General features: G+C 55.7%; 9 protein-coding genes across 9 annotated transcripts; 4 read left to right on the top strand and 5 right to left on the bottom strand.

Annotated features, from left to right (window-relative positions):
- Positions 1-510: 510 nt before the first annotated feature.
- Positions 511-1,983, bottom strand: LTHEOB_8947 (Amino acid permease; the record flags this gene model as incomplete). Its single annotated transcript, XM_035518480.1, has 6 exons — positions 511-993; positions 1,043-1,254; positions 1,304-1,393; positions 1,442-1,618; positions 1,676-1,737; positions 1,826-1,983. The coding sequence occupies 6 exons, from the start codon at positions 1,981-1,983 to the stop codon at positions 511-513; spliced, it is 1,182 nt and encodes a 393-aa protein (XP_035369846.1).
- A 720-nt stretch (positions 1,984-2,703) lies between these two features.
- Positions 2,704-4,610, bottom strand: LTHEOB_8948 (Ochratoxin a non-ribosomal peptide synthetase; the record flags this gene model as incomplete). The annotated part of the gene is made up of 4 exons (XM_035518481.1): positions 2,704-3,491; positions 3,556-3,981; positions 4,030-4,297; positions 4,347-4,610. The coding sequence occupies 4 exons, from the start codon at positions 4,608-4,610 to the stop codon at positions 2,704-2,706; spliced, it is 1,746 nt and encodes a 581-aa protein (XP_035369847.1).
- A 639-nt stretch (positions 4,611-5,249) lies between these two features.
- LTHEOB_8949 (Methionine synthase vitamin-b12 independent protein) lies at positions 5,250-6,564 on the bottom strand (the record flags this gene model as incomplete). The annotated part of the gene is made up of 4 exons (XM_035518482.1): positions 5,250-5,507; positions 5,566-6,002; positions 6,057-6,318; positions 6,376-6,564. 4 exons carry the CDS (start codon positions 6,562-6,564, stop codon positions 5,250-5,252), a joined length of 1,146 nt encoding a protein of 381 aa, XP_035369848.1.
- Positions 6,565-7,861: 1,297 nt separating this feature from the next.
- LTHEOB_8950 (Metallo-beta-lactamase domain) lies at positions 7,862-8,740 on the top strand (the record flags this gene model as incomplete). The annotated part of the gene is made up of 1 exon (XM_035518484.1): positions 7,862-8,740. One exon carries the CDS (start codon positions 7,862-7,864, stop codon positions 8,738-8,740), a length of 879 nt encoding a protein of 292 aa, XP_035369849.1.
- Positions 8,741-9,262: 522 nt separating this feature from the next.
- LTHEOB_8951 (uncharacterized protein) lies at positions 9,263-9,709 on the top strand (the record flags this gene model as incomplete). Its single annotated transcript, XM_035518485.1, has 1 exon — positions 9,263-9,709. The coding sequence occupies one exon, from the start codon at positions 9,263-9,265 to the stop codon at positions 9,707-9,709; it is 447 nt and encodes a 148-aa protein (XP_035369850.1).
- A 684-nt stretch (positions 9,710-10,393) lies between these two features.
- Positions 10,394-11,888, bottom strand: LTHEOB_8952 (F-box domain cyclin-containing protein; the record flags this gene model as incomplete). Its single annotated transcript, XM_035518486.1, has 3 exons — positions 10,394-11,191; positions 11,305-11,712; positions 11,760-11,888. 3 exons carry the CDS (start codon positions 11,886-11,888, stop codon positions 10,394-10,396), a joined length of 1,335 nt encoding a protein of 444 aa, XP_035369851.1.
- Positions 11,889-12,475: 587 nt separating this feature from the next.
- On the bottom strand, positions 12,476-13,790 carry LTHEOB_8953 (Lipase GDSL; the record flags this gene model as incomplete). Its single annotated transcript, XM_035518487.1, has 7 exons — positions 12,476-12,489; positions 12,550-12,680; positions 12,736-13,028; positions 13,084-13,402; positions 13,455-13,472; positions 13,522-13,605; positions 13,663-13,790. 7 exons carry the CDS (start codon positions 13,788-13,790, stop codon positions 12,476-12,478), a joined length of 987 nt encoding a protein of 328 aa, XP_035369852.1.
- An 888-nt stretch (positions 13,791-14,678) lies between these two features.
- Positions 14,679-15,588, top strand: LTHEOB_8954 (2OG-Fe oxygenase; the record flags this gene model as incomplete). Its single annotated transcript, XM_035518488.1, has 2 exons — positions 14,679-14,956; positions 15,012-15,588. The coding sequence occupies 2 exons, from the start codon at positions 14,679-14,681 to the stop codon at positions 15,586-15,588; spliced, it is 855 nt and encodes a 284-aa protein (XP_035369853.1).
- An 811-nt stretch (positions 15,589-16,399) lies between these two features.
- Positions 16,400-19,488, top strand: LTHEOB_8955 (Zz type zinc finger domain-containing protein; the record flags this gene model as incomplete). The annotated part of the gene is made up of 3 exons (XM_035518489.1): positions 16,400-16,522; positions 16,639-17,152; positions 17,207-19,488. 3 exons carry the CDS (start codon positions 16,400-16,402, stop codon positions 19,486-19,488), a joined length of 2,919 nt encoding a protein of 972 aa, XP_035369854.1.
- Positions 19,489-21,283: the final 1,795 nt, after the last annotated feature.

A 21,283-nucleotide genomic window follows, 5' to 3' on the forward strand; every position in this document is an offset into this window, starting at 1 on the left:
CCGGACTTCTTCCGCTGTCAGAGTATGCCGCCCACTCTTAAGGTCAGCTGTGGCTGGATCCTGTAATTTAGTGCGGTAAATGATTTTGTGGGCGATGGTAAATACGACGACAATGATGGCCCCGATCATGTACTGGAAAAAAGAATAGACAGACGCAGAAGATGATCCCTACTCCGATTAGTATTGTGCATTCGAGCAAATACCGGGCATGACGGAAGGATACTTACGATCGGCATTAGCCCAATGTATATGCAACAGATCAGTAGAAGTACGGTGCAGGTAAACAGCCAAGCTGGAGACAGAGGCCAAGCCCAGCTACGCCATGCGTACAGCTCATTAAAGAGCGGATCCCGCTGTGCCTTCAAAGCTGCACGAAATCTCCAAGATGTGAGGCTGATCACCGCCCAAACGATGAAAAAAGAGGACGAAGTGATGGAACCCAGCCAGGTAAAGACCTCAGCACCGGTGTCTGCGCCTGTCAGCTGCTGCAAGTGCAAGGGAAATCTGGGCTCACTTACTCGACAGATTGATGTAAGTCAGCATTGTTGCAATGGCCAACGTAATGGCCAAACTCCACCTTGGCCGTCCCCTTCTATCGACCTTCGCCAAGAATCTCGGGATGAGCCCTTGCTCTGCCATAGCACGGAGCACTCTCGAAGATATGTAGACACTCTCAACTGCGACACCTCCGATCCCGATCATGATGACAATATTGAAAAAGTCTGGAACTCCGGAAATGCCGGCGTCGTTCATGGCAATGACGAACGGGGACGCCGCCGAGCCTGAGCCGCCGAAGAGGCGTTCGTCATCCATGGGGACCATGAGTGTGCACAATACCACGCTTAACATGTACAAGATGGCGTTGCGGTAGGGAATAAGTTTTGTGGCACGTCCCATTGAAATTCGCGGGGTTTCCGCTTCGCCGGCCAGAATTCCAACGAACACTTGGTCTCCGACGGCCCAAAGCCCCAGGAGAGCGCAGTTCGAGAAGCCCTGCACACAAGTTAGTGGGCTACTCAAAGGAACATCCAATGTGGCATACCTGGAAACCATTCGCAAAAATTGGTAGAGTCCTCCAGTATTCGCCATTGTGGACGCGGCCAGTGGGACCCCCGCCCGCAATGATCACGATGGAAACGATTATGACAATGATCAACCCGAATATCTTGAGCAAGCCTGCGAAGTACTCATAAAAGGCAAAGTACCTATTTGGTAGAAGGAACAGCGCGATAATGAATACCATGAACACCGACACTGGTCAATATCAGCGAAAGTCCTCGAGGTATGAGCATGTCTTGCTTACACCAAACAGCTTCATGCACGGAATCTTCTGCCCAGTAGTTCACAATGACGGTGAAGACGGTTGCTTCGGCAGAAGACACGGCCGTCCATCCTAGGACTGTTAACAAACGAATAGGTTCTCATCCAGCGCGAAACTTACCCAACCACTCCGCGAAACCAGCCGCGAAAGCCAAGGACGGATCAAGCCAGCGTTGCGCATAGTTCACGAAGTTTCCAGAGACAGGAAAAGCTATCGTCATTTCCGCAAGCGTTTGAAGGGCTGCTGCGACGCAAGTACAAAGGAGGCCGTAGCCAAGGACCATGTTACCAGGCCCACCTGGGTGACTTGTCAGCTACGCATACATGCCAAAGGGGGGGCCCAGACCGTACGTACCAGTGTGTAGCGCTTTCCCTGTCGCAACCATCAACCCACTCCCGATGTTACAACCCAAGGATCTGGAAGAACATCAGCACAGCTTGTTGGCGCTGGGGAACCGATCAGGCTTACATGATCTACTCTCCGTTAGTATTCGCCATTTCTCACAGGCCATTGGCTTGGTTTCTTACATGAACCATGTGAGGGGATACATTTCGTTTGAGCTTGTCCCCTTCCTTCACTTCTATCGTGTCGCCAACATCGATGTCACTGTCGACCGGCGCCGGGAGGGTTTTTGCAGATTCTTTATCCGATTTTGTGTCCATTGTGAGAATAAATCAGAGCCACGAGGCAGAAAAGCAATTGAGAGAGGAAAGGCTGCATGGAGTGTGCACGCTCTCAGAAATCAGTGATGGCTCGGACTTTAAATGTGTAAAGCTCTGCCAAGTGGGAGCAATGGTTCCTGATAACAACCCGACCCAATCGGACGCTACCCATTCTGACGAGTAATGGAATGCAAGCTCTGACACAAATGGGCCAGACGTAGAGCTAAAGTTCCAGTTCGAATTCAGACTTCCGGTAATCGAGTGTGCACTATCGTGATAGCAGGGGCATAGCATTGCATCATATCGATAAGAGAAAGTGGGATGCAACCGGGAAGGTTAGCTTACCCGAGCCTGGAAGCCAGCGGATCCGCAGGCGGAAGGCCACCCCGACGAAGCCACTCAGGTACGTCAGCTCAAAGGATCTGGATTTGATACGGATAACACTCTGTAGCCGTGGCTTTTTCTCCTCCGCGTGTGTGGCGTTGCCATTACGAGCATGGATTCTTGACACAGACGCTATCACCTCTGAGGTATTTTCCACACAGAGACGGTTGAATGCTCATGCCTATCTTGCACTGAATCTCGGGGGTTCGTTTCATGATACAGAGCCTTTCTTTCCAGGGCAACACCAAGGTCTATCGGATAAGTGACACACAGAATCCGCCCCAACCGTTCCGCCTCCTTTCCCCTTCCCATAGCGCAACGAGGGCACAAAGATCATCACTGCCCCCGATACATCTCCTCAATAACCTCCCGATGCCCCTCCCCGCTCGCCCTCCTTATAACCGTCCCCTTCGGCGCCCTCACCAAACTCCCCGGCCTAACCACCCTCACCATCCCCCTCCCCACCCTCGCGCACGCCGCCACGCCCTCATTCGCCTTCTCAATCACCGGCCACACCTCCTCCACAAACCTCTTTTCCTTCTCCCCTTCCCCTTCCCCCTCCGCCCCACCGCCGCCACCCGTGCCAACCAACTCCTCCATCGGCTCAACCAACACCCCAGGCCGCGCGCGCCCCGCACCAACAACCATACAATGCGCGACGCGCGGATGGCCCCGCACAGCGGCCTCCCACGGCCCGGGGAAGAATTTCGCGCCGGAGGCCAGCTCGACGGCGTCGTCTACGCGCCCGTAGAAGCGCCACAATCCTTCGCTGGCGCGCGCCGGGTCGGGGTGCGGGACGAAGAGGTCGCGTGAGCGCCATTCCGAGGTCGTGGTGGAGGGGAAGAGCCAGGCGTTGCCGCGGTGGCGGATGGTGGCGGGGTCGGTGGTGGGGGGGAAGATGAGTTCGTGGGGGATGGGGTCGGGGGAGGAGGGGGAGGTTGAGGAGGATGATGAGGAGTGGGAGGAGGATGGGGGAGAGGAGGATGAGGAGGAGGATGAAGAGGGTGGGTTGAGCGGGAGGACGGGCTCGAAGACGGCGCCGACGCAGGGGGCGAATTTGATGTAGGCCCAGTCTTCGGCGTGTGGGGGGATGGTCGGGATGCTGCCGGTTTCGGTGGAGCCGACTTTTGTTGTGGGAGACAAAAGGTTAGTTTGGGGGTTTAGGAGGTAGGTGGTTGAGGCCCTTACAGAATGTCTTGACGGTCGTGTGCTTGCTCAGGTCGTCGCCTACCCACGGTGGCAGCGGTGCTCCCGCAAAGGCTATGAAGTGCATCTCCCTCAACTTTTCGGGGCCGCCGGGTACTTGCATGACTTGCTCAATGGGGAGTGTGCTGCAGAACATGGCTTCGATCTTCTTCTGGTTCATGATGTCTACTAGGACCTTGCCCGACACAGCACCGGGTACTGCGGGAGGTATTACGATGGTTGCTTCGAAGTACACCGGAATGGTCATCATGGTGTAGACGCCTCCAAGATGGAATGGCGGGAAAGGACCGAGGAAGGTTCGGCGCTCGAACCATTTGAGCGAACCGTCTTTGTAGCCTGGAACTGGTGGGACTGGTTCCGAAGTAGTGCTGAAGAATCCAAAGTTCATCGTCATTGGCTTTGGGAGACCTGATTCGTGTTAACCAAGAGGCTGCATCAGGAAGTCAGATCACAAACCAGTTGTTCCTGAGGTATGGATCACAACGACTGGATCCCACTTCGCTTCTTCGAACGTCTTCTCGTAAGGATAAGGCTTGGATTCCGCGGCCAAGCATTCATCCAAAGACGCAATCTGGACAACATCCAGTGTGTCCGAGGTCGCTATGCACTGCAAGTTTTTTGCAATCTGTCCCATAGGCGGAGCGTAGAAGATCCTCTGGCATTTTGTTGCTTCAAGGATGGACTTGCTGGCCTCAAAGCTGTTCAAAGGAGAAATGAATAGCGTCTGGAGCATGTATAAGCAAGTTTAATCGACGCTGCGTGATGATGCATACCTTGTATCCGCACTTGATGGCGGCGAAGAAAAAGATGGCGTAGCGCAAGTCTGACGGTCCAATGTATGCAACAGTACCGAAATCCTCGCTGCGGCCCCATCCATTGTGAAGCCACCAAGCAAAGGCGTCTATGGCTCGGAGAACTCCGCCGACTGTGACATCACGGAAGCCGTCCGAAAGGTCTGGTGAGAGAGCGTATGAGGCATAGATCCTCTCTGGCTCGTCTTGAGCTTGGTTTTGAAGGGTCTCCAGTATTGTCTGCATTTTGGCGGAGTGTACGAGTGCAGAGGAATTCGACGGCATGGCACTCGGTTTTAAAGGAGTCATTAGCATTAACCACTAGAATTACCCGGAAAGGATATTCTGTGTTGGTCAGATCGATTGCGTAGGAATATGACCCTGTTACTAGTGCTTAGGTTATATCGGCCCGCGTGGACGACCTAGTCAGCCTCGCAAGTGTATAACGGCCCCCATTCTTTCGCACGCACCCCGATCATCGATCGAGATGGGCAATGTGGAAATGAGAGGAAACCCATGGTGCGGTAGATGGGATTGTCGATTTTAGAAAGTGAATGACTGCACGGGCCCAGATGCAGGATAGCCTGAGCTGCGATTGTAGGAACGGTACACTATGTTCAGACGGTTGATAAGGGTTAATTGCAAGCGCTTAGCGCGGAGCATCTAAGTGTCACAAGCGGGGGCCGCGGATCATTCCCCGCCGAGGGAGTTGCTGGTGGGGTACGCGGGAATGCAGGGGCACAGGGACCACCTCAACGACAACAACATCACCACATATACAAATCAGATTGCTATAGGTTCTAGCCCCTGGGTATCGACTCACGTAAACTGCCACTGAAGCTCCATCTCTAATCTCAACATCTAGGGAACATGAACAATACGGAATTAAACTCCCAGCTTCTCGCTGGCAAGCTTGACGCCCTTGACACGGCTGGTGATCTTCTGGAAGGCAATGTCCCTAGCAAAGTCGGGCGAGCCGTGCTTGGGCTTCACGTCAATGCTGAAGGGGCTGAAGCCACAGTCATCGGTGGCGCCGAGCTGGTCGACGGGAATGTACTTGGCCGCGTTGATGAGCTGTTCGGCAACCTCTTCGGGCGTCTCGACCTTGGGGTCGAGGGGGTTGATGACGCCGATGAAAGCGACCTATACAACGCCACGGTCAGCCGCCACGCTCCTTAACAGGACTTGTTTGTGAGCTTACCTGCTTGACGCCGTTGGCGTCCTTGCGGATGACCTGGCCGATCTCCTTGTAGACCTTTTCCTTGTCCGTCTCGCTGGCGCACTGGATCAAGAAGTAGCCGGCGTTCATCTGGAACATGCTGGGCAAGAGCTCGTGGTAGTCGACGTCCTTGCTGTGCACGCTGTCGCAGTCACCGCCGGGGCACGTGTGGATGCCGATGTTGGCGCGCTCCTCGGGGGTGAAGCGGTCGAGGACCTTGTTGTTCAGGTCAATGAAGGTCTGGAGGAGGTTGGCGCCAGTCCACGGGTTGCGCGGGTCCTTCTTGGAGGCCAGACGGCCCTCAGTGAAGTCGATGCTGACGCGCTTGGCGCCGGCCTCGAAGCACAGGCGGATGTCCTTCTCGCACTCGTTGACCAGGTCCTCGACGAACTTGTCCTTCGGGTAGCCCTCGATCTCGCCTGGAAAAGAGTATCAGAATGTGAGTCCTTCCAGTTTACCGGCAGCCTACTGACCTTGCAGAGGGTACAGCAGGTACAGCATGCTGGGCGCAATGACGGCCTGCTTCAGGCTGGCCTTCTTGGCGAACGGCTTGCTCTTCTTAAAGTAGTCGGCGGCATAGGTGTTGTACTTCAGCGGGCCCTTGACGAGGCGAGGAAGCTGCCTGTGGTGTCCATCGTCGAAGATGGCGAAGAACTGGCCGTCGGGCGCGAAATTCTCGGACAGGCCCTTGCCGCCAAGCGTGTCAATGATGGGGTAGGTCGCGAACGAGGAAGCCTGGCACAATCGAGGTCAGCTTTCGACACGGCTTTCAAGAAATGTAGGTTCCCGTACCCTCTGCTCGCCGTCAGTCACGAACTCGGCGCCAGTCTCCTCGAAGCGCTGGACCGAGTCGGCTGCAGCCTTGTCCTGCGCCGCAAGCAGCTCCTCCCGCGTGGCCGTGCCCGCGTCATAGGCGGCATACACGTCCTGCAGGTACTTGGGCCTAGGCAGGGATCCAACGGGCTCGGTGGGAATGGGCATTGTGTCTCGGTGTTTCAAATGCTCTATGCGTACCGTGGGACTGGGAGAGGGCGGAGTCTCATATAGTGGGATGCGGGGCAGAAGAGCTGATTCGTGTCAGCAGGTGGAGTCGTACCATTGCGGAACCTCCCGCCCGTTTTGAGGTAAATCGGCGGAGGGCTAAGCCTCCCGCAGTATGGTCAGGTCCATTTTGACAGACCCTGTGGAGCTTATTGAACCGGGAATCCCAGTCAAACTTTTCCGCTCGAAGCTAAACATCTGCAACGCCCGGATATGACGCGCTTTTACCCGCGCTGACCGCCCATTATTCAGGTGGAGTACGTCGATAACTGGCCATTGATATCATTGCAACCTTCTGTCCGAATTTATTGGGTCGGAATCCGCACTCAAAATCTCCCCATTGTCCAATCAACGCCGGCGTTTCAAAAGTGGGGCCAAATGATCAGCAACCACTCCACCATCGTCAGATACCATGCGCTCAAGCTTTTCCCCATCATGCAGTCATGGAAGCGTAAGAAGCTTGTGTGCCATCCGTCAAGATCTCTATCGAATAAACAGTTCAAAGTCGTACTGAAGAAAATAGTACAGCCCACAACGCAATCGGATGAGAGGCATATTACATAAACATTCTCTTCATCCTCGCCTCCTCAATCACAAAGTCTTTTGCATACATAATCTAAATCTAATCATGTTATGGTATCATTGATGGATTAAGCTCACAAAATCACACTCCTCTCATTCTCTACTTCCGAGTGGCTACTACAACTTTCCTGATTCGTAACCAATGCGGGCAACCGGGCTCAGGCGTCTTTGAAATATATCTCGAAACGACCAAAGAACCATATTGACAATTATGTTTTTCACTTCGAGCTCTCGTTTCAGATTTCCAACTGCAAGGAAACTTTTGGTCCAAGAGCTGTGTTCAGGGGGCAAGTATTCTTCCTCAAAATCAGAAAAGAGAAAGGAAAGCAAATAGTTGACTAAGCAGTACATCAGCCACGATCTGGCGCCAGTGTCTTAAACACGATCCATCATGGCGGGGTAGGACGCCACCCCCACAGTGGAGGGTTAAGGCTTACGTCCGGTACCTGAAGTGATGTGATCATTAATCACCACCTCCCTCGGTCTTGCGACGAGAACCACCTCAACGTCTATTACCGGCGACCATTGGACGATGATTTAACCCCGCTTCGGAATGAAATTCATATAGAAAGCAGCTGTAAACCTCCCTGAGGTGGATTTGTTACTGTCTTCTACGTTTTCCAGATCTGCCAAACTACCTTTTCCATCCATAAAAATGGCCGAACTCCGCTCCGCAGTCTACGTCGTCCCTCCCATCCCCTTCCAGAACCCGAGCGACCCGAAAAAGAGCGCGGGCGTCTGGTCGCCGACCTCCTGCACCCTGATCTACTCTTCCACGGCCGCAGTCCTCGTCGACACCCCCATCACCATCAAAGACACCGAAGCCCTGATCACCTGGATCGAGCGGATCGCGCCGGGCCGCAAGCTCGAATACATCTACATCACCCACGGCCACGGCGACCACTGGTTCGGCATCCCCATCCTCCTCAAGCGTTTCCCGGAGGCCACCCCCGTCGCGACGGCGGCCACGATCCGCCATATGGAGCACGACAGCGAGGAGAAGCAGTACAACGCCGTGTGGGAGTCCCGCTTCCCGGGCCAGATCTACCGGCCCTTCACGCTGGCGAAGCCGCTGCCTGTAAGCAATGAGTTCAAGCTGGAGAACCGCTGGGTGATGCGGGCCGTCGAGGTCGGGCACTCGGATACCTACGACACGTCGGTGCTGTGGGTGCCCGACTTGAAGCTGGCCGTGTGCGGCGACGTCGTCTACGGGCAGGTGCATCAGATGCTGTTCGAGGCCAACACCAAGGCGAAGCGGGAGGAGTGGATCCGCGCGGTGGAGAAGGTCGAGGCGCTGGGACCGGCGTACGTGGTGCCGGGCCACAGGCAGGCCGAGGAGATTGACGGCGTGTGGCATCTTGCCAACACCAAGAAATACATCCAGGACTTTGGCAGGGTCTTGGAAAGTAACCCCAAGAATGCGCGGGAGCTGTTCGCGGCTATGAACAAGTTGTATCCTGACCGGTTCAACCCGGCGGCTTTGATTATGAGTAGCATGGGGGCATTCAATGTACCAAGAGAACACCGGATCTAAGCTGTAGTGAAATGAAATTCCTGAGTTCGTTTTGCGCATTGATATGCGTTGCTATATTCAATTGAACTTCAAAAATGTGCAGAATCACCAGTTTCAATTGTTACGGTGTTTTGAATGATCTTTTCCGTGATTGTGTCCATTCTCGCTCCCATGCCCGCTCCCACTCGGAGAGACTTCAGCTTCGGTCGCTACTCCTCCCATGGCTTACAACGGCACAGGAGAGGAGTCTCGCATTTTTCCATCTATTGAATCTTCCCTCATAATTTAAGCCTACCTTGTGCGCATTGGAGTCAGTTTCATATCAGTCCACTAGTGTTGAGCAATGATTAGTGATGGTGCCTGAATTCGGAACTCGGTTCAACTGTATACAAAATAGGCTCTTTCTTTTTGAATAGTAATCCTCCCTATCACTAAACATGCAATTCTATAGTTGTATGTAAATTGCCTGCTAACTGCAAGCAGTTTTGTATCTTCACTCCATTTCCCAACCTTCCACGAAAATCCACTTCCGAAACCATCACCATGCCCCTCTGGCTCTTCACCCACAGTGCTGGCGCTTTCTCTGCTGAAGAGAAAGAGGAGCTCGCAAAGAAAATCACACGACTTTACACCAAGATCGGCCTTCCTGCCTTCTACGTCAATACCCAATTCTTCGAAAGGGGACCATTCGACATCTTTTGTGGTGAAGAGAGCCCCAAAAAGTTCACCACCATCTCCATCTACCACGTCGCCCGCGCTTTCCAAAATGAGGCTCAGCGAGACAAGTTTCTCGAAAAGGTCGACGGCATCCTCAACCCCATGCTGAAGCCAAAGGGCATGAGCTGGGAGTACTTCATCCAGGAATCTCCACGCGAGTACTGGAAGATCAACGGCATAATCCCACCACCGACTGGATCTGAGATGGAGAAGAAGTGGCTTGCGGCCAATAAACCCATCGAAGAGGATTCGGCAGTGCGTTCGAAGCTCTAAATCCGTGGCTGTTTATGGTGAGCTCTTCTATTCCACTTTGAACATAACCTCAGGTTAATGAGGCATACAGCAACGTGTTTTCATTTCCGGGAATTTTGGGTTGCAATACATGAGGCTTATCTTCATATAGCATCAACGATGACCCTCTTTGAAGCGGACAGAGCGGAAGTTATTGTGAAACATATCTGCAAGCAGCACAATATGGGACAACTCTTGTTGCTTAAAATCCCTTTCGTTCAAGGTCTTAGTCCATTTGTACTAGCTGAGTGAGGAGGTCTGACGCGTGTGTTCTTTGTTTCATTCCGGCTTCTAAGTAGCTACAATCTAAACACCGGCTCATCTCGCATGGTGTGGGCCAATTAAATGCAGTATGACCAGTGTCTGCCATGGTAGTGTTCTGCTTGCTTAGTTCTCTCCTTCCCGGGTCCCTAAGAGTTCATTCCGGTCAAGTGGCGCAGCAAGGCCCATGGCTTTTGAAAGAGAACTTGCCCCTTTAAACTTGCTATGCTTATCACCTGAAAGTATTAGATCTTGCAAACATTATGCCTCGCTGCTCAGATCATATGTTCTTGTGAAGAAGAATAAAATATAAATAAATGAAGTACCTGGTATCTAAAACTCTTTTCTTCCCTGATCGTCTATTTTGTTGCGGCGAGAATCTTCCAAGTTCCTCGCCGGTCACCGTCAAAGTCTACACATCATCCTCGGCGGCCTGCTCTCCAGCACTTCGCTCAAATCGCCGTACAGCTCCAACGACCTCCTGATGCGATACTCGTCAAACTTCTCCGGCTGCGAAACCTGCATGATCCACATGGCCGCGTAGATCTCCTCCTCATCGCTCAGCGGCACGTGGCAATCATGCAGCTCGTCATCCTCGATATGCTCCACATCCTCCACCACCTGCACGATGCGACACCGATTCAGCAGCCCCACCGGCGCATCCGTCTCGAACTCGCCATCCTGCGCCGCCACGGAGCGGTAAAAATCCAGGTACCCGATGCCGTACCCTTCGACCGGCCTCCTCGCCAGGCTCTTCCGCAGCGCCGCCTGGACGAACTTGTGGGCGCGCAAGCCGCGCGCGAGGGCCCGCCAGTCGTACTGCACCACGCCCTCCGCCGCAGCGGATCTGTCTTTCTGCCGGCACTTCTCGGCGTCGAGGTCCCAGAGGAAGCTGACGAGGTCGCCGGCGACGAGGCCGTCGCGCCAGAAGGACTGGCGCAGCTCGATGCGGTTGGCGAGAGCTTTGCTGCACCGGCGCAGGCGCAGCGTCGCCGGCGCGGGCAGGAAGGACGTGATGCGGCGCAGCACGTCGATGGGCATGCCGTCCAGCGCCGGCCGCGGGTACTCTCTGGCGTCGTCGTCTACGTGGTATTTCAGCGGCGGCGATGCTGATGATGATGATGCGTCATCCGATACCGGGCGCAGTTGCGTCAGGACCCATTCTGTCAGCTCGGGGATGTTGGCGGGGTCGGCGCAGAGCCACTGTGGGTCTTTGGATCAGCACGGTCGCTTGCAGATGATTTGGTGGATGGTGAAAAACAGGGTGTTTGGTTCGGAGGCAAGAAGAAGAAAGAAAGAAAGGAGAGATGGCGTACCTCCCATCCACGCTCCTGCCCCCAAAAGTTGCGCCAGAACCGCGCGGCGCCGTAGTAGCCGTGCTCCCACCTCACGCTGTGCGACTGGCTGGCGATGCGGTAATGTAACCGCTTGAGAGAGCCGTAGAAGTTCTGCAGGACGGCGTTCGTAGAAGGTTCCGGGTGGGCGCCGCGGAAGAATCTGTAGCGGCGCGCGCGTTCGGCGATGTCCATGCAGGCGCTGTGCATGGCGTATACGGGTCCATCGAGCTCGCTCCCTCTCAGGAATTTGTTGATGGTGCTTTGTCTTGAGCTCTCAATCTGCTCAAAGGCTTGCAAGAGCGAATCAATGCCTTCTACTCTTCTCGGACCCTCATCATCTTCGACGAAGAAAGTGTCCTGGTCGACGGCGTTGCATTGGCGCAACCACTGTAGATGTTAGTGTGAATCAATATCAACGCAATCGAACGTCTTACATCTGTATCTTCGGATGCAAGTACTGAAGAATCATACGAATATGGCGACCCTCTCACATCTGGATCCACGTCCAGGGAGCTGAAAGGGCATCCGCAAATGCAGCAGTACGTGGTGGTTGCGCGACACATGGCGTTCTCTCGGCCTTCTCGAAAGCTGGCAGGGTGCGCACCTTTTGTGGAAGCTACTGTGGGTCCGATAGGGATCCGTCTCTCGAGGGTGGTGTGGTCACACCTGATCTCATGCAGGTCCGCGATCAATGGCCTTCCGAATCTTTTTCGTCGTGTTTCAACTGCACCCTGACAGCTGCATCCATAGCTGCGGAAACGAGCAAGAGGTTACGAATTGCTTGACTGTACTTGGCAATTTCTGTGCTCCTAGCTTATCAAAACCCCACGCCGCTCTTCCGAACCCGATAATGTGCGTGCATCCAAGGGATAGGCCCGAATCCGGCAGTCGTATGTATGAGTCAGCCACGAAAGCCGACCGCAAACTTCTTGATCGTCGGTGTATACATAGGCGACAATTACAGTCAAATATCTGAATGAGTGTAGGGAACCCTGGAAGAGAAATGAATCGCTTCACAGATGAGACACGTCGCAGAGTGGGCTGCTGAATATCGCAACGTAACGGAGCTTGTTTGCAATCATTCTCAATTGTCAAATGAATAGTATGATTTGTACAGTCGGAAAAAGTTCAATATGGACATCGAATAACATCATTCAGTGCTCTCTGTTCAGTGAGTCAGCTGCCACCTTCTTCTGTAGGTGGAGGTGCAATTCGCACAAGCACTCAGCTGCTTAGAGAGTTCCGAAGCCACGGCCTCGTGCACGGGGAAGGTCGGGTGCAAGCTGTTGAGCCAGAAGTACTCGTTCACGGCGGCGCCGCAGGCTGCGATGGTCGTGTTCTGCTCGTCCGTACCGCTGTGAACCCAGGGGTCAGTATATTACAACGTGCAAGTAGATCATAGGAACATACTTCTCGTAGTCGGCGCAGTAACCAGTCGTGTTCTTAAGACCGGCGGTCTGAGTGTAGCTCGAGGGATCATCCAGAATCTGGTTGAAGAGCGTGTGGGCATCGAATTGGAAGACAGTCGCATCGGTGTGCTTTTCCTGAAGGGATGAGGCAAGGTTGGAGATGCGGTCGTTGAAGTCAACGACAGCAGGCTTCTCGAGGTTGATGCTGTCACTGCCTTGGCCAGTGGTAAGAGGCGTGCGCTCAAGAGGTGGTACGTTGAGGAAGAGGAAGTTGCGAGCACCGCTGGTGTAAAGCTGGAACGCTACCGTTAGCTTTGCTCTTCTTAGATGCTTGAGTTGCGCTACTCACCTGGTCAACCAAGCCACTATACTCAGTGAAGATGGCGTCGATCAGGGTGGAATTCTGAGACCAGTAGCTGTTTCCAACATCGTTGATGCCGATCCAGACACTGAAGAGAGTGTTGTCACTCTGCCAGACCTTGCTGGCGCCATCAGCTCCATACTTGGGCAAGTACTCGTCCTGGATTTGCTGCTTGAGCGAGATAACGGTATCCGCATAGGGTGCAACAAGATCGCTGTCAACCGTGGCGCCTCCATACGCAAGGTTGTATGTCTGAAGCAAGGAGGCGTTGTACTTGTAGGTGAGGTATCCGACCCAGTTGGGCCCGCTGTGGCGTGGAGGGTTAGTAGGTGGTTGAAATTTTAGACACAATGACGTACTTGGAGGAAGTCCAGCCGCTATCTCAATGTTAGTAACAGCTCATGGAATGCGGCGTTCTGGGCTTACGGGTATGTTGGGTTGCCAAAGGGATTCTCAGCACTAGGCTGAGTCGAGCTCACGTCAAAACCAGTTTGTGTGTAGCTATCACCGCTGCAGGACTCATCAGTCAGCGCATAGTGGAGATTCGGGTTTCAATACGGGACGCACAATGAGAACCAGTACTGCAGGCCGGCAAAACCCGGCCAGGAAGCATTGGCCTGGCGGGGAGCATGGGGGTAGGCCTGAGCTCCCGAGGCGGACAGCGCAGCTGCAATAAGAGCAGAGATCCTCGTCATGATGAATAAAGTCAAGTGAATGAACGTAACGGGAAACGATATTGAGGGTACCGGACCTTAACGAAAAGAAGCTTGTTGCTAGCGAAGGCTGGGGACTATATAAGAGCGTCTCCCTGACATGGAGCTACTGGTCGGGTAAAATACATGACAGGCTGGTTTGGCGCACGGAGACATCAGGCGTGTTTCTGGTGGTCTGTTTACCATAGCTTCGTGTATAATTGGCGGCAGCGGTGGATGCGGGGAGATGGTGTGGGCAGAAAGTGGCTGCTCCGTGCCTGAAAAAGGAAAGCTCGGCGGAAGGCAGATCCGGCATGAAACAATGAAACGGCATCAGATAGAAAGAAATGGAGAAAAGCTAACTTTCCGCCGGCTGTACGCGCCGAGCTTGCGCCCAACGGCGTCATTGCAAATATAACATCAGGAGTGCTCCCTACCATGCTGCACCTCGATGCATGCCGAAAAACGCCGCCCATATGCAAACCGACGATTGATGCGGCTGAAGCACTGTCAGTGGCGGCGGACAGGGTCGTACCTCAGCGGCTTCCCGCGCGGTGCATGATCGATCGCCCTATCCATGCAATATTAAGTACGTTTCAGGGCGAGGGCGCTGTCGCCTCGCTTGGGTTTCGCCCATCCGGCCGCTCGCTCGTATTTAATGGGCTTGGCGGCGGCTGCGATGTGTGAGTGATGTGGGCTGGTGTTTCCGCAGGGCTGAATGGCGTCTCCTACCCAGCTGCTTTGGGTGTGTGGATAGACTGTGCGGAGAGCCGGGATGAAGTTCGGTGTGCAGAGTGTCGCGCCGCCTGGCCGTCGCGCCGTGGGCTCCACAGCGCCATTCGCACACGTCGCCCGCATCACAACGCCGCTGGCCCGTAGCCGCCCGCCACCATGGAGCTCAGCATTGGCTCTATCTTCAAGTACCTGTTCTACACCATCGTAGGCTACATCTTCGTTGGCTCGCCCATTTTGCGAATCTTCCTGGGTGGCCGGCCGCCGGCGCCAGAGTTTGAAAACTTCGTCAAGAGTGACCGTCTCGTCATCCCCGACGAGAACCTGGTCTGCCCGGACTATGGCTACAATGTGCGTATCCTCAGCAGGGATCCGCTTGTCATCTACATTCCCGACTTCCTGAGCGCTGCAGAAGCAAAGCACATGGTTGCTATCAGGTGAGCTCCGCGCAGACGCGTCTCCATGTATTCCTGCATCCTGATTGCCCTGCAGCGAGGACAAGTTCAAGCCGTCGACCGTATGGACTGGGGAAGAAGAGCGTCTTGACCCGAGCGTGCGCGTATCTGAGAAGGCCGAGATAGAGCGCGACGAGGTGGTGCAGTGCATCGAAGAGCGTGCCCGCCTCTTCCAGGGCTGGCGCCCCTACACCTTCATCGAAAAGCTGTGGACGCAGCGCTACGGACCCGGCGGCCACTACGTCCACCACTTCGACGGGCCTACCAACATCGCCCGAGGCGGCCGCATCTCCAGCTTCATGGTCTACCTGGACGGCAACTGCACCGGCGGCGGCACCAATTTCCCGCGCCTGGAGATGCCCGCCGACAGGCAGTGGTGCGAGCTGCTCGACTGCGACGACACAGAGAACGAGGGCATCACCTTCAAGCCCATCGCCGGCAACGCTGTGTACTGGGAGAACTTCCGGCCGGACGGGTCAGCGTACGAGGAGGCGTGGCATGCCGGACTTCCGGTGCGGACGGGCACCAAGATTGGCCTGAACATCTGGAGCTGGTACCAGCCCGGGTATGACCCGAAAGCTGTCTCGCACGACGAGCAGCCATCCGAGCTGTGATTGCTGCTGAGTGTACAGTACATGCGTCAAGAGGGGTTGCGCCGTTTGAGGGGTCAGCCTGCCGCATTCTGACAGCCCGCCTGCCCTGTTTTGCAGCCGCGCCCGAGCGGGCAATGCGGCCGGCAGCGTTTGCCTCTGCGCGCTGCGCTGGTGGTAGTGGATGCCTGTAGCCGGAGTTGGGGGAGGGTGCAGCCTGGTATCACATGGACACCTGTCCCACCGCGACAAATCATGCCCAGAGCAATGTACTCTTCCAACGGATAGAATAAGCAGAGTGAAGCACAACACGCCTGCCCGCCCGCCAGCTGGCAGCGCCGCAGCGGTGAAGTGCATTGCACGTGACTCTTATCGCGAGTGGGCCTGGCCGCCGACGGGAGGCCCGGCTGCATTGTCCGCAGTACGCGTCCCATGCTCGCGGCTCAAAGACAGCCAGCAAACACCGCGCTGCCCGTTCGCCGCATCTGCGCTGCCATTTTTCACGTGCGCTGGAAGGTCGGCGACATTTGACCGGTTGTGGCACCAGGCTGCCGCTCCATCACCTTGGTTAGCCGCGCGCCCATAGCTCTGCCTAGCCCGGCTCCCTCTCCACGCTCCAACGCTCGCCTCACTACTTACTTCCTCCTCCTCCCCATCGCCTCCATCCTCCGCCAAACCCTCTGCGCTCCAGGCCAGCTCTCGCGCAGCTTCTTCCACACTCTCGTTTCCGACGCCCCGCCGGCGAGGCTCGAAGCAGCTCCGTCCTGTCCCCCTACGTCACCGTACCAGAGTCACCGCCTCCGCCTCAGCTGCTCAAGGCTGCCGTATTCGCATCATGGCGACCACCGTGCCTGTCACCATGGACACGCTCATCACCATCAAGATCTCCATCCAGGGGAGTAACCGGAAGTTCAAGATCCCCATGAGGGACTTGGGCGCCGGCGTCCTGCCTGGCAAGGTGAGTGAGCTTGTGACGCTCGCTGGTCTGGTCCGCCCGAGGCTGGGTCATGGCCAGCTAGCTTCCCATTCGGACAGCTCGGATCATGCCAAACTAACACGTCCGCCTCACTCCAGCTCCGCCAGCTCCTCAACATTCCTTCCAACCAAGACGTCGTCTTCGAGCGCTTCTCCGACAGCGCTGGCGCCTACATCACTCTCGATCCCGAGAATCCTCAAGTATACAAGACGCTTTTCCGCGCTGCAAAGGCCAAGTTGAAGCTTCGCCTGCGCGCCACCATCGTCGAGGACCAGGCCGAGAACAAGCCCGTGGACACGTTCCACTCCATCCTCGAGGCTGGTAAGGCCATGCCTCCCATCCCGCTTCCCGTTCGCACCGCACCCGCACTTCCGCCGCAGCCTCAGCCTCAGGCTCAGCCTCAGGCCACCTCCCCTCCGCCACCCCAGCCTGGCCCCACGAATACCGGCACTATTCCGCTCTACCCGTACGCAAGGCTCCCCGCGTTCCACAAGACGAACATGCGGACTTCGAACACGCCGCCCGTGCCGGCACCTGCACCCACCGAGCCCGAGCGCCCGGTTGACGCCGAAGGCGAGGCACCCGTGCCGAAGCCGTTCTCTGCGCGCGATAGTAAGCGTTGCTCCATGACTTTCAAACCAGGTTCAACTATGCTGACAGCTCCAGCCTTCTTCTCTGAGCTTGCCAACATGTCTCGTGAGCGCGAGTTGGCTCTCCGTATGAAGGAGTCGACCCCGGCGACCCTGTTCTCTTGGTCCGTCTACTGCAATGTCTGTGACAAGCCCATGTCCAACGAGCACTACCACTGCAGCATTTGCGACGAGGGCGACTATGACCTCTGCGAGAACTGCGTTGCCTCTGGCCACCACTGCCCCGGTGAAGGTCACTGGCTGATCAAGCGTTTCATCAAGAATGGCAAGGTCACCAACAGCACCACCGAGAGGGTTGCTCCCAAGCCCACGGAGGAGCCGGAGCCTGAGCCCGTGCCTGAGGTCAAGGTCGAGCCCGAGGAGAAGGAAATGCCCGGTGCTTTCACTACCGAGAAGTTCATGGCCGAGAAGAAGCCTGAGCCCGTGGAGCCGGAGCAACCTACTCGCACCTGCAACTCGTGCGTCAAGGTCTTCCCCGAGCGCAACTTCGTCACCTGTGTCGATTGCGAGGATTACGACCTCTGCATGTCGTGCCACGTCGGCTCTCAGCATGGCCACCACCCGGGTCACGCTTTCAAGCCTGCCGAGGCCGGCACCATTGGACCTCTGGCTGAGTTCCTCTGCGCTCCTGGCCGCAACGTCCGCCACGCTGCTGTTTGCGATGGGTGTGAAAAGTTCATCTACGGCGTCCGCCACAAGTGCCTGAACTGCCCTGACTGGGACTACTGTGCCGAGTGCATCAAGGGTGCCAAGCAAGCTCACCCGATGCACCGCTTCGTCCCCATCTTCGACCCTCTGCCGGAGCCCCGCACCCACTCGGTCCGCCACTTCGGTATCTACTGTGACGGCCCACTTTGCAAGGATAAGATGAACCAGACTTACATTGAGGGCGTCCGTTACAAGTGTGCGGTCTGCTATGACACCGACTTCTGCGCCAACTGCGAAGCTCACCCGAGCAACCGCCACAACCGCACTCACCCCACCATCAAGTTCAAGACTCCGGTGAGGAACGTCAGCGTTACCACCATGGGCGAGGACAAGAACGGCGCCCCTCTTCCCAACCTTGGCGATGTGTCTCCCCGCAGGCCTTCGTCGGTGGCCTCGGCCTCTGCCAATGCCGCCACCCAGGTGCGCACCATTGCCGACCTCAAGCCCAGCGAGGACATTGCTTCCAAGTCTGCCAAGGTCCAGATTAAGGACCTTCTCGCTGAGCCCATTGACGAGAAGATCCAGGTGGAGGACCTTCTTGCGAAGGCTGCGCTCACTCCCAAGTCTCCTGAGCCTGTTCAGGAGAAGGCTGTTGTGACGTCCGACCTCCAGGCCCACTTCATCCGCGACACCATCTGCGATGGCACCAAGATTCCTGGCAACTCCAAGTTCCTCCAGGTCTGGACCCTGCGCAACCCTGGCCCTCATGCTTGGCCTGCTGGCTGCTCGGTTCGCTATGTTGGTGGCGACAACATGCTCAATGTTAACAACGAGCACCCTTGCAGCACCACCGACATTGCGGAGGCCACCGAGAGCAACGTCATCGGCCGTGTTGTCATGCCCGGCGAAGAGATCTCTTTCAGCGTTCTGATGAAGGCTCCGGCTCGTGAGGGCGTTTGCATCTCCTACTGGCGTCTGAAGACGGCTGATGGTACTCCCTTCGGTCACAGGCTGTGGTGCCACATCGAGACCACGAAGCCTATTCCTACTCCTCTCCCTGTTGAATCGCCTCAGTCCACGGATGCTGAGCGCACTCTGGCTCGTCTGAGGGAGCTGCGCGAGCGTCGCCAGTCGAGGGTCCAGGAGACGGAGAACCATCGTGCTCTCCAGCGTGAGGCTATGCAGGCTATGGTCAGCCGCATGCAGAGGCTCCACGAGGCGCAGGAGCAGATGAAGCAGCGCCAGAAGGTCTTTAGGCCCGAGCTTGCGCAGAAGCAGGCCGAGCGTGTCGCCGCGGCCCCTCCCAAGCCGACGGTGGAGGATGCTCCGGAGGCTGACTCTGCGGAGGTCCCGGCCAAGCAGGAGACGGAGGTCAAGCAGGAGGCCGAAGTCAAGCCCGAGGCTTCGTCCTCGGAGGGCAGCCAGATGATCTTCCCTACTCTTGAGAAGGAGTCCCCTGTGAACAGCACTCACGTTTCCAGCCCGCCCGTTGAAGCCGACAAGGCTACGAACGCTCCCTCTTCGGTTCGTGACGAGACCGAGATATTCGAAGACGCCGAGACGGTCGATCTCGTCTCCAGCGATGACGGCTTCCTCACCGACGAGGAGTACGACGTGCTCGATGCCAGTGATTCGGAGTTTCCTGCGTGAAGAAAACGTGAAAACAAACGGACTATGAGGGTGCGTTAGTGCACTTCTTCGACCAACAGCGCGGGGCTACGGTGCTGATACCTTTCCCTTTAACAAGTTTTGCTCTTCTCTCCACTAACTTTGGCGTGTATTTTCTCTGGCTCTGGATGGCTCTGGCGCTTGGCTAACTCGAATGGTATCACACTCTGCACCAGCAATGGTCCGAGTTGCAACCACGTGGACGCTCCTTACGATTGCTTATGGATTAAGGTTATTATGGGCTAGGAATACGGGTACTTTTTTTGACGGTTCACTTTTTTCCTCTCTCGACAGACGTAGTTTTCAAATGAAATTGAGTCTCGGATGAACCAATTGACTGCATGGTGATACTAAGAATCCGATCAAGCAAATCGCCAAATGCAATTGAGAATATCACGCTATCCGTCAATCATCAATGGAAGTCTAACATAGCTTGGTTTAAGGTGCTCTGAGAAGGCCGGCTGGCCCAAAGGAGTAAAGCGCGTTGCGTTCATCTGAGGCTAACATGACGAGGCTTTGGCGTTGGTGGACCTCAAGAGGATCCGCAATCTGAAGCCAACTCACCAATCACACCTGACGGTTGACCGATGATTTGACGATGCGACCACTGCTTTACGCGCACCTCCCTCAAAGGCGCCTTTTATCCTCGCTATCCAAGCTCAACGGTGCATCATCACCTGCTGTTCAGAGCCGGCGCTTCTTCTTCTTCACCCCGCCGTCGAGTCATCACAGCAGACTTTCGTTGCCGGTGCACCGAGTCTTCGCCAGAGCCAACCCCGCCCCCACCTATTTAGTGTCATCTACGACGCCGTCGGTTCCATTGTTGTTGCAGTCAGGAATTCGACGTTTGGGGAATTCGAGCACCATGCAGGCGGATCAGCCCCGCAGGTTCGCGCCGTTGGGTGCGGCGAAGAATGGTGATGCTGGGGCGGAGTTGCCGAGGTTGAAGGGCGTGGTGTTTGATGTGGATGGGACGTTGTGTAAGTGCCATATTTCCTTGATCCTCACTTGACTTTGGTTGTAGGACGCATTTTTCAGCTTGGATGGCGAGTAGTGGCATCGTCTTTAATTTTCGGGTGTGCTTCACTCTGAATGCGTTCCGTTGCACCGAGAAGAAAGCTATACAGAGATCATGGTTTTACTGCAACTTGCATCTATTCAATGACTGACCGCCCGCGGGCAAGAAGGCGAGCCGCAGAATTACATGTTCGGCGAAATGAGGTAACTTCCACAAGCAATACGCTACATAATAATACGCAAATTAACAAATCAATTACCAGAGCCGCTCTAGGCATTGACAAATCCACCGACATCCTCGACCACATCTACGAACTTCCTTCCGAGGAGCAGGACCCCGCCTTCGAGAAGATCCGCGCCATCGAGCGGCGGGCCATGGCGTCGCAGAAGCCGCAAGGAGGTCTGGTCGAGCTGATGGACTACCTCGACGACCGGGGCGTGCCCAAGGGCATCTGCACCAGGAACTTCGAGTACGTTATTTGATAATCCTGGTCCACTCCGCCCTTCTCTTTCTTTCGTTTTTTTCCCCTGTCTACTCCTATCAGAGAAGCATACCAACAATAACTTTCCTCGATTTAAAGCACCCCAGTAACCCACCTCCTCACCCGCTTCCTCGCGGGCCACCACTTCCACCCCATCGTGACGCGCGACTTCCGGCCGCCCAAGCCGGACCCGGCGGGCATCCTGCACATCGCACAGACGTGGGGCCTGACGGGCAGTGATGTCATCATGGTCGGCGACAGCCTCGACGACATGACGG

Source organism: Lasiodiplodia theobromae (assembly GCF_012971845.1).
Source record: "Lasiodiplodia theobromae strain AM2As chromosome Unknown scaffold_29, whole genome shotgun sequence".
NCBI lineage: Eukaryota > Fungi > Ascomycota > Dothideomycetes > Botryosphaeriales > Botryosphaeriaceae > Lasiodiplodia > Lasiodiplodia theobromae.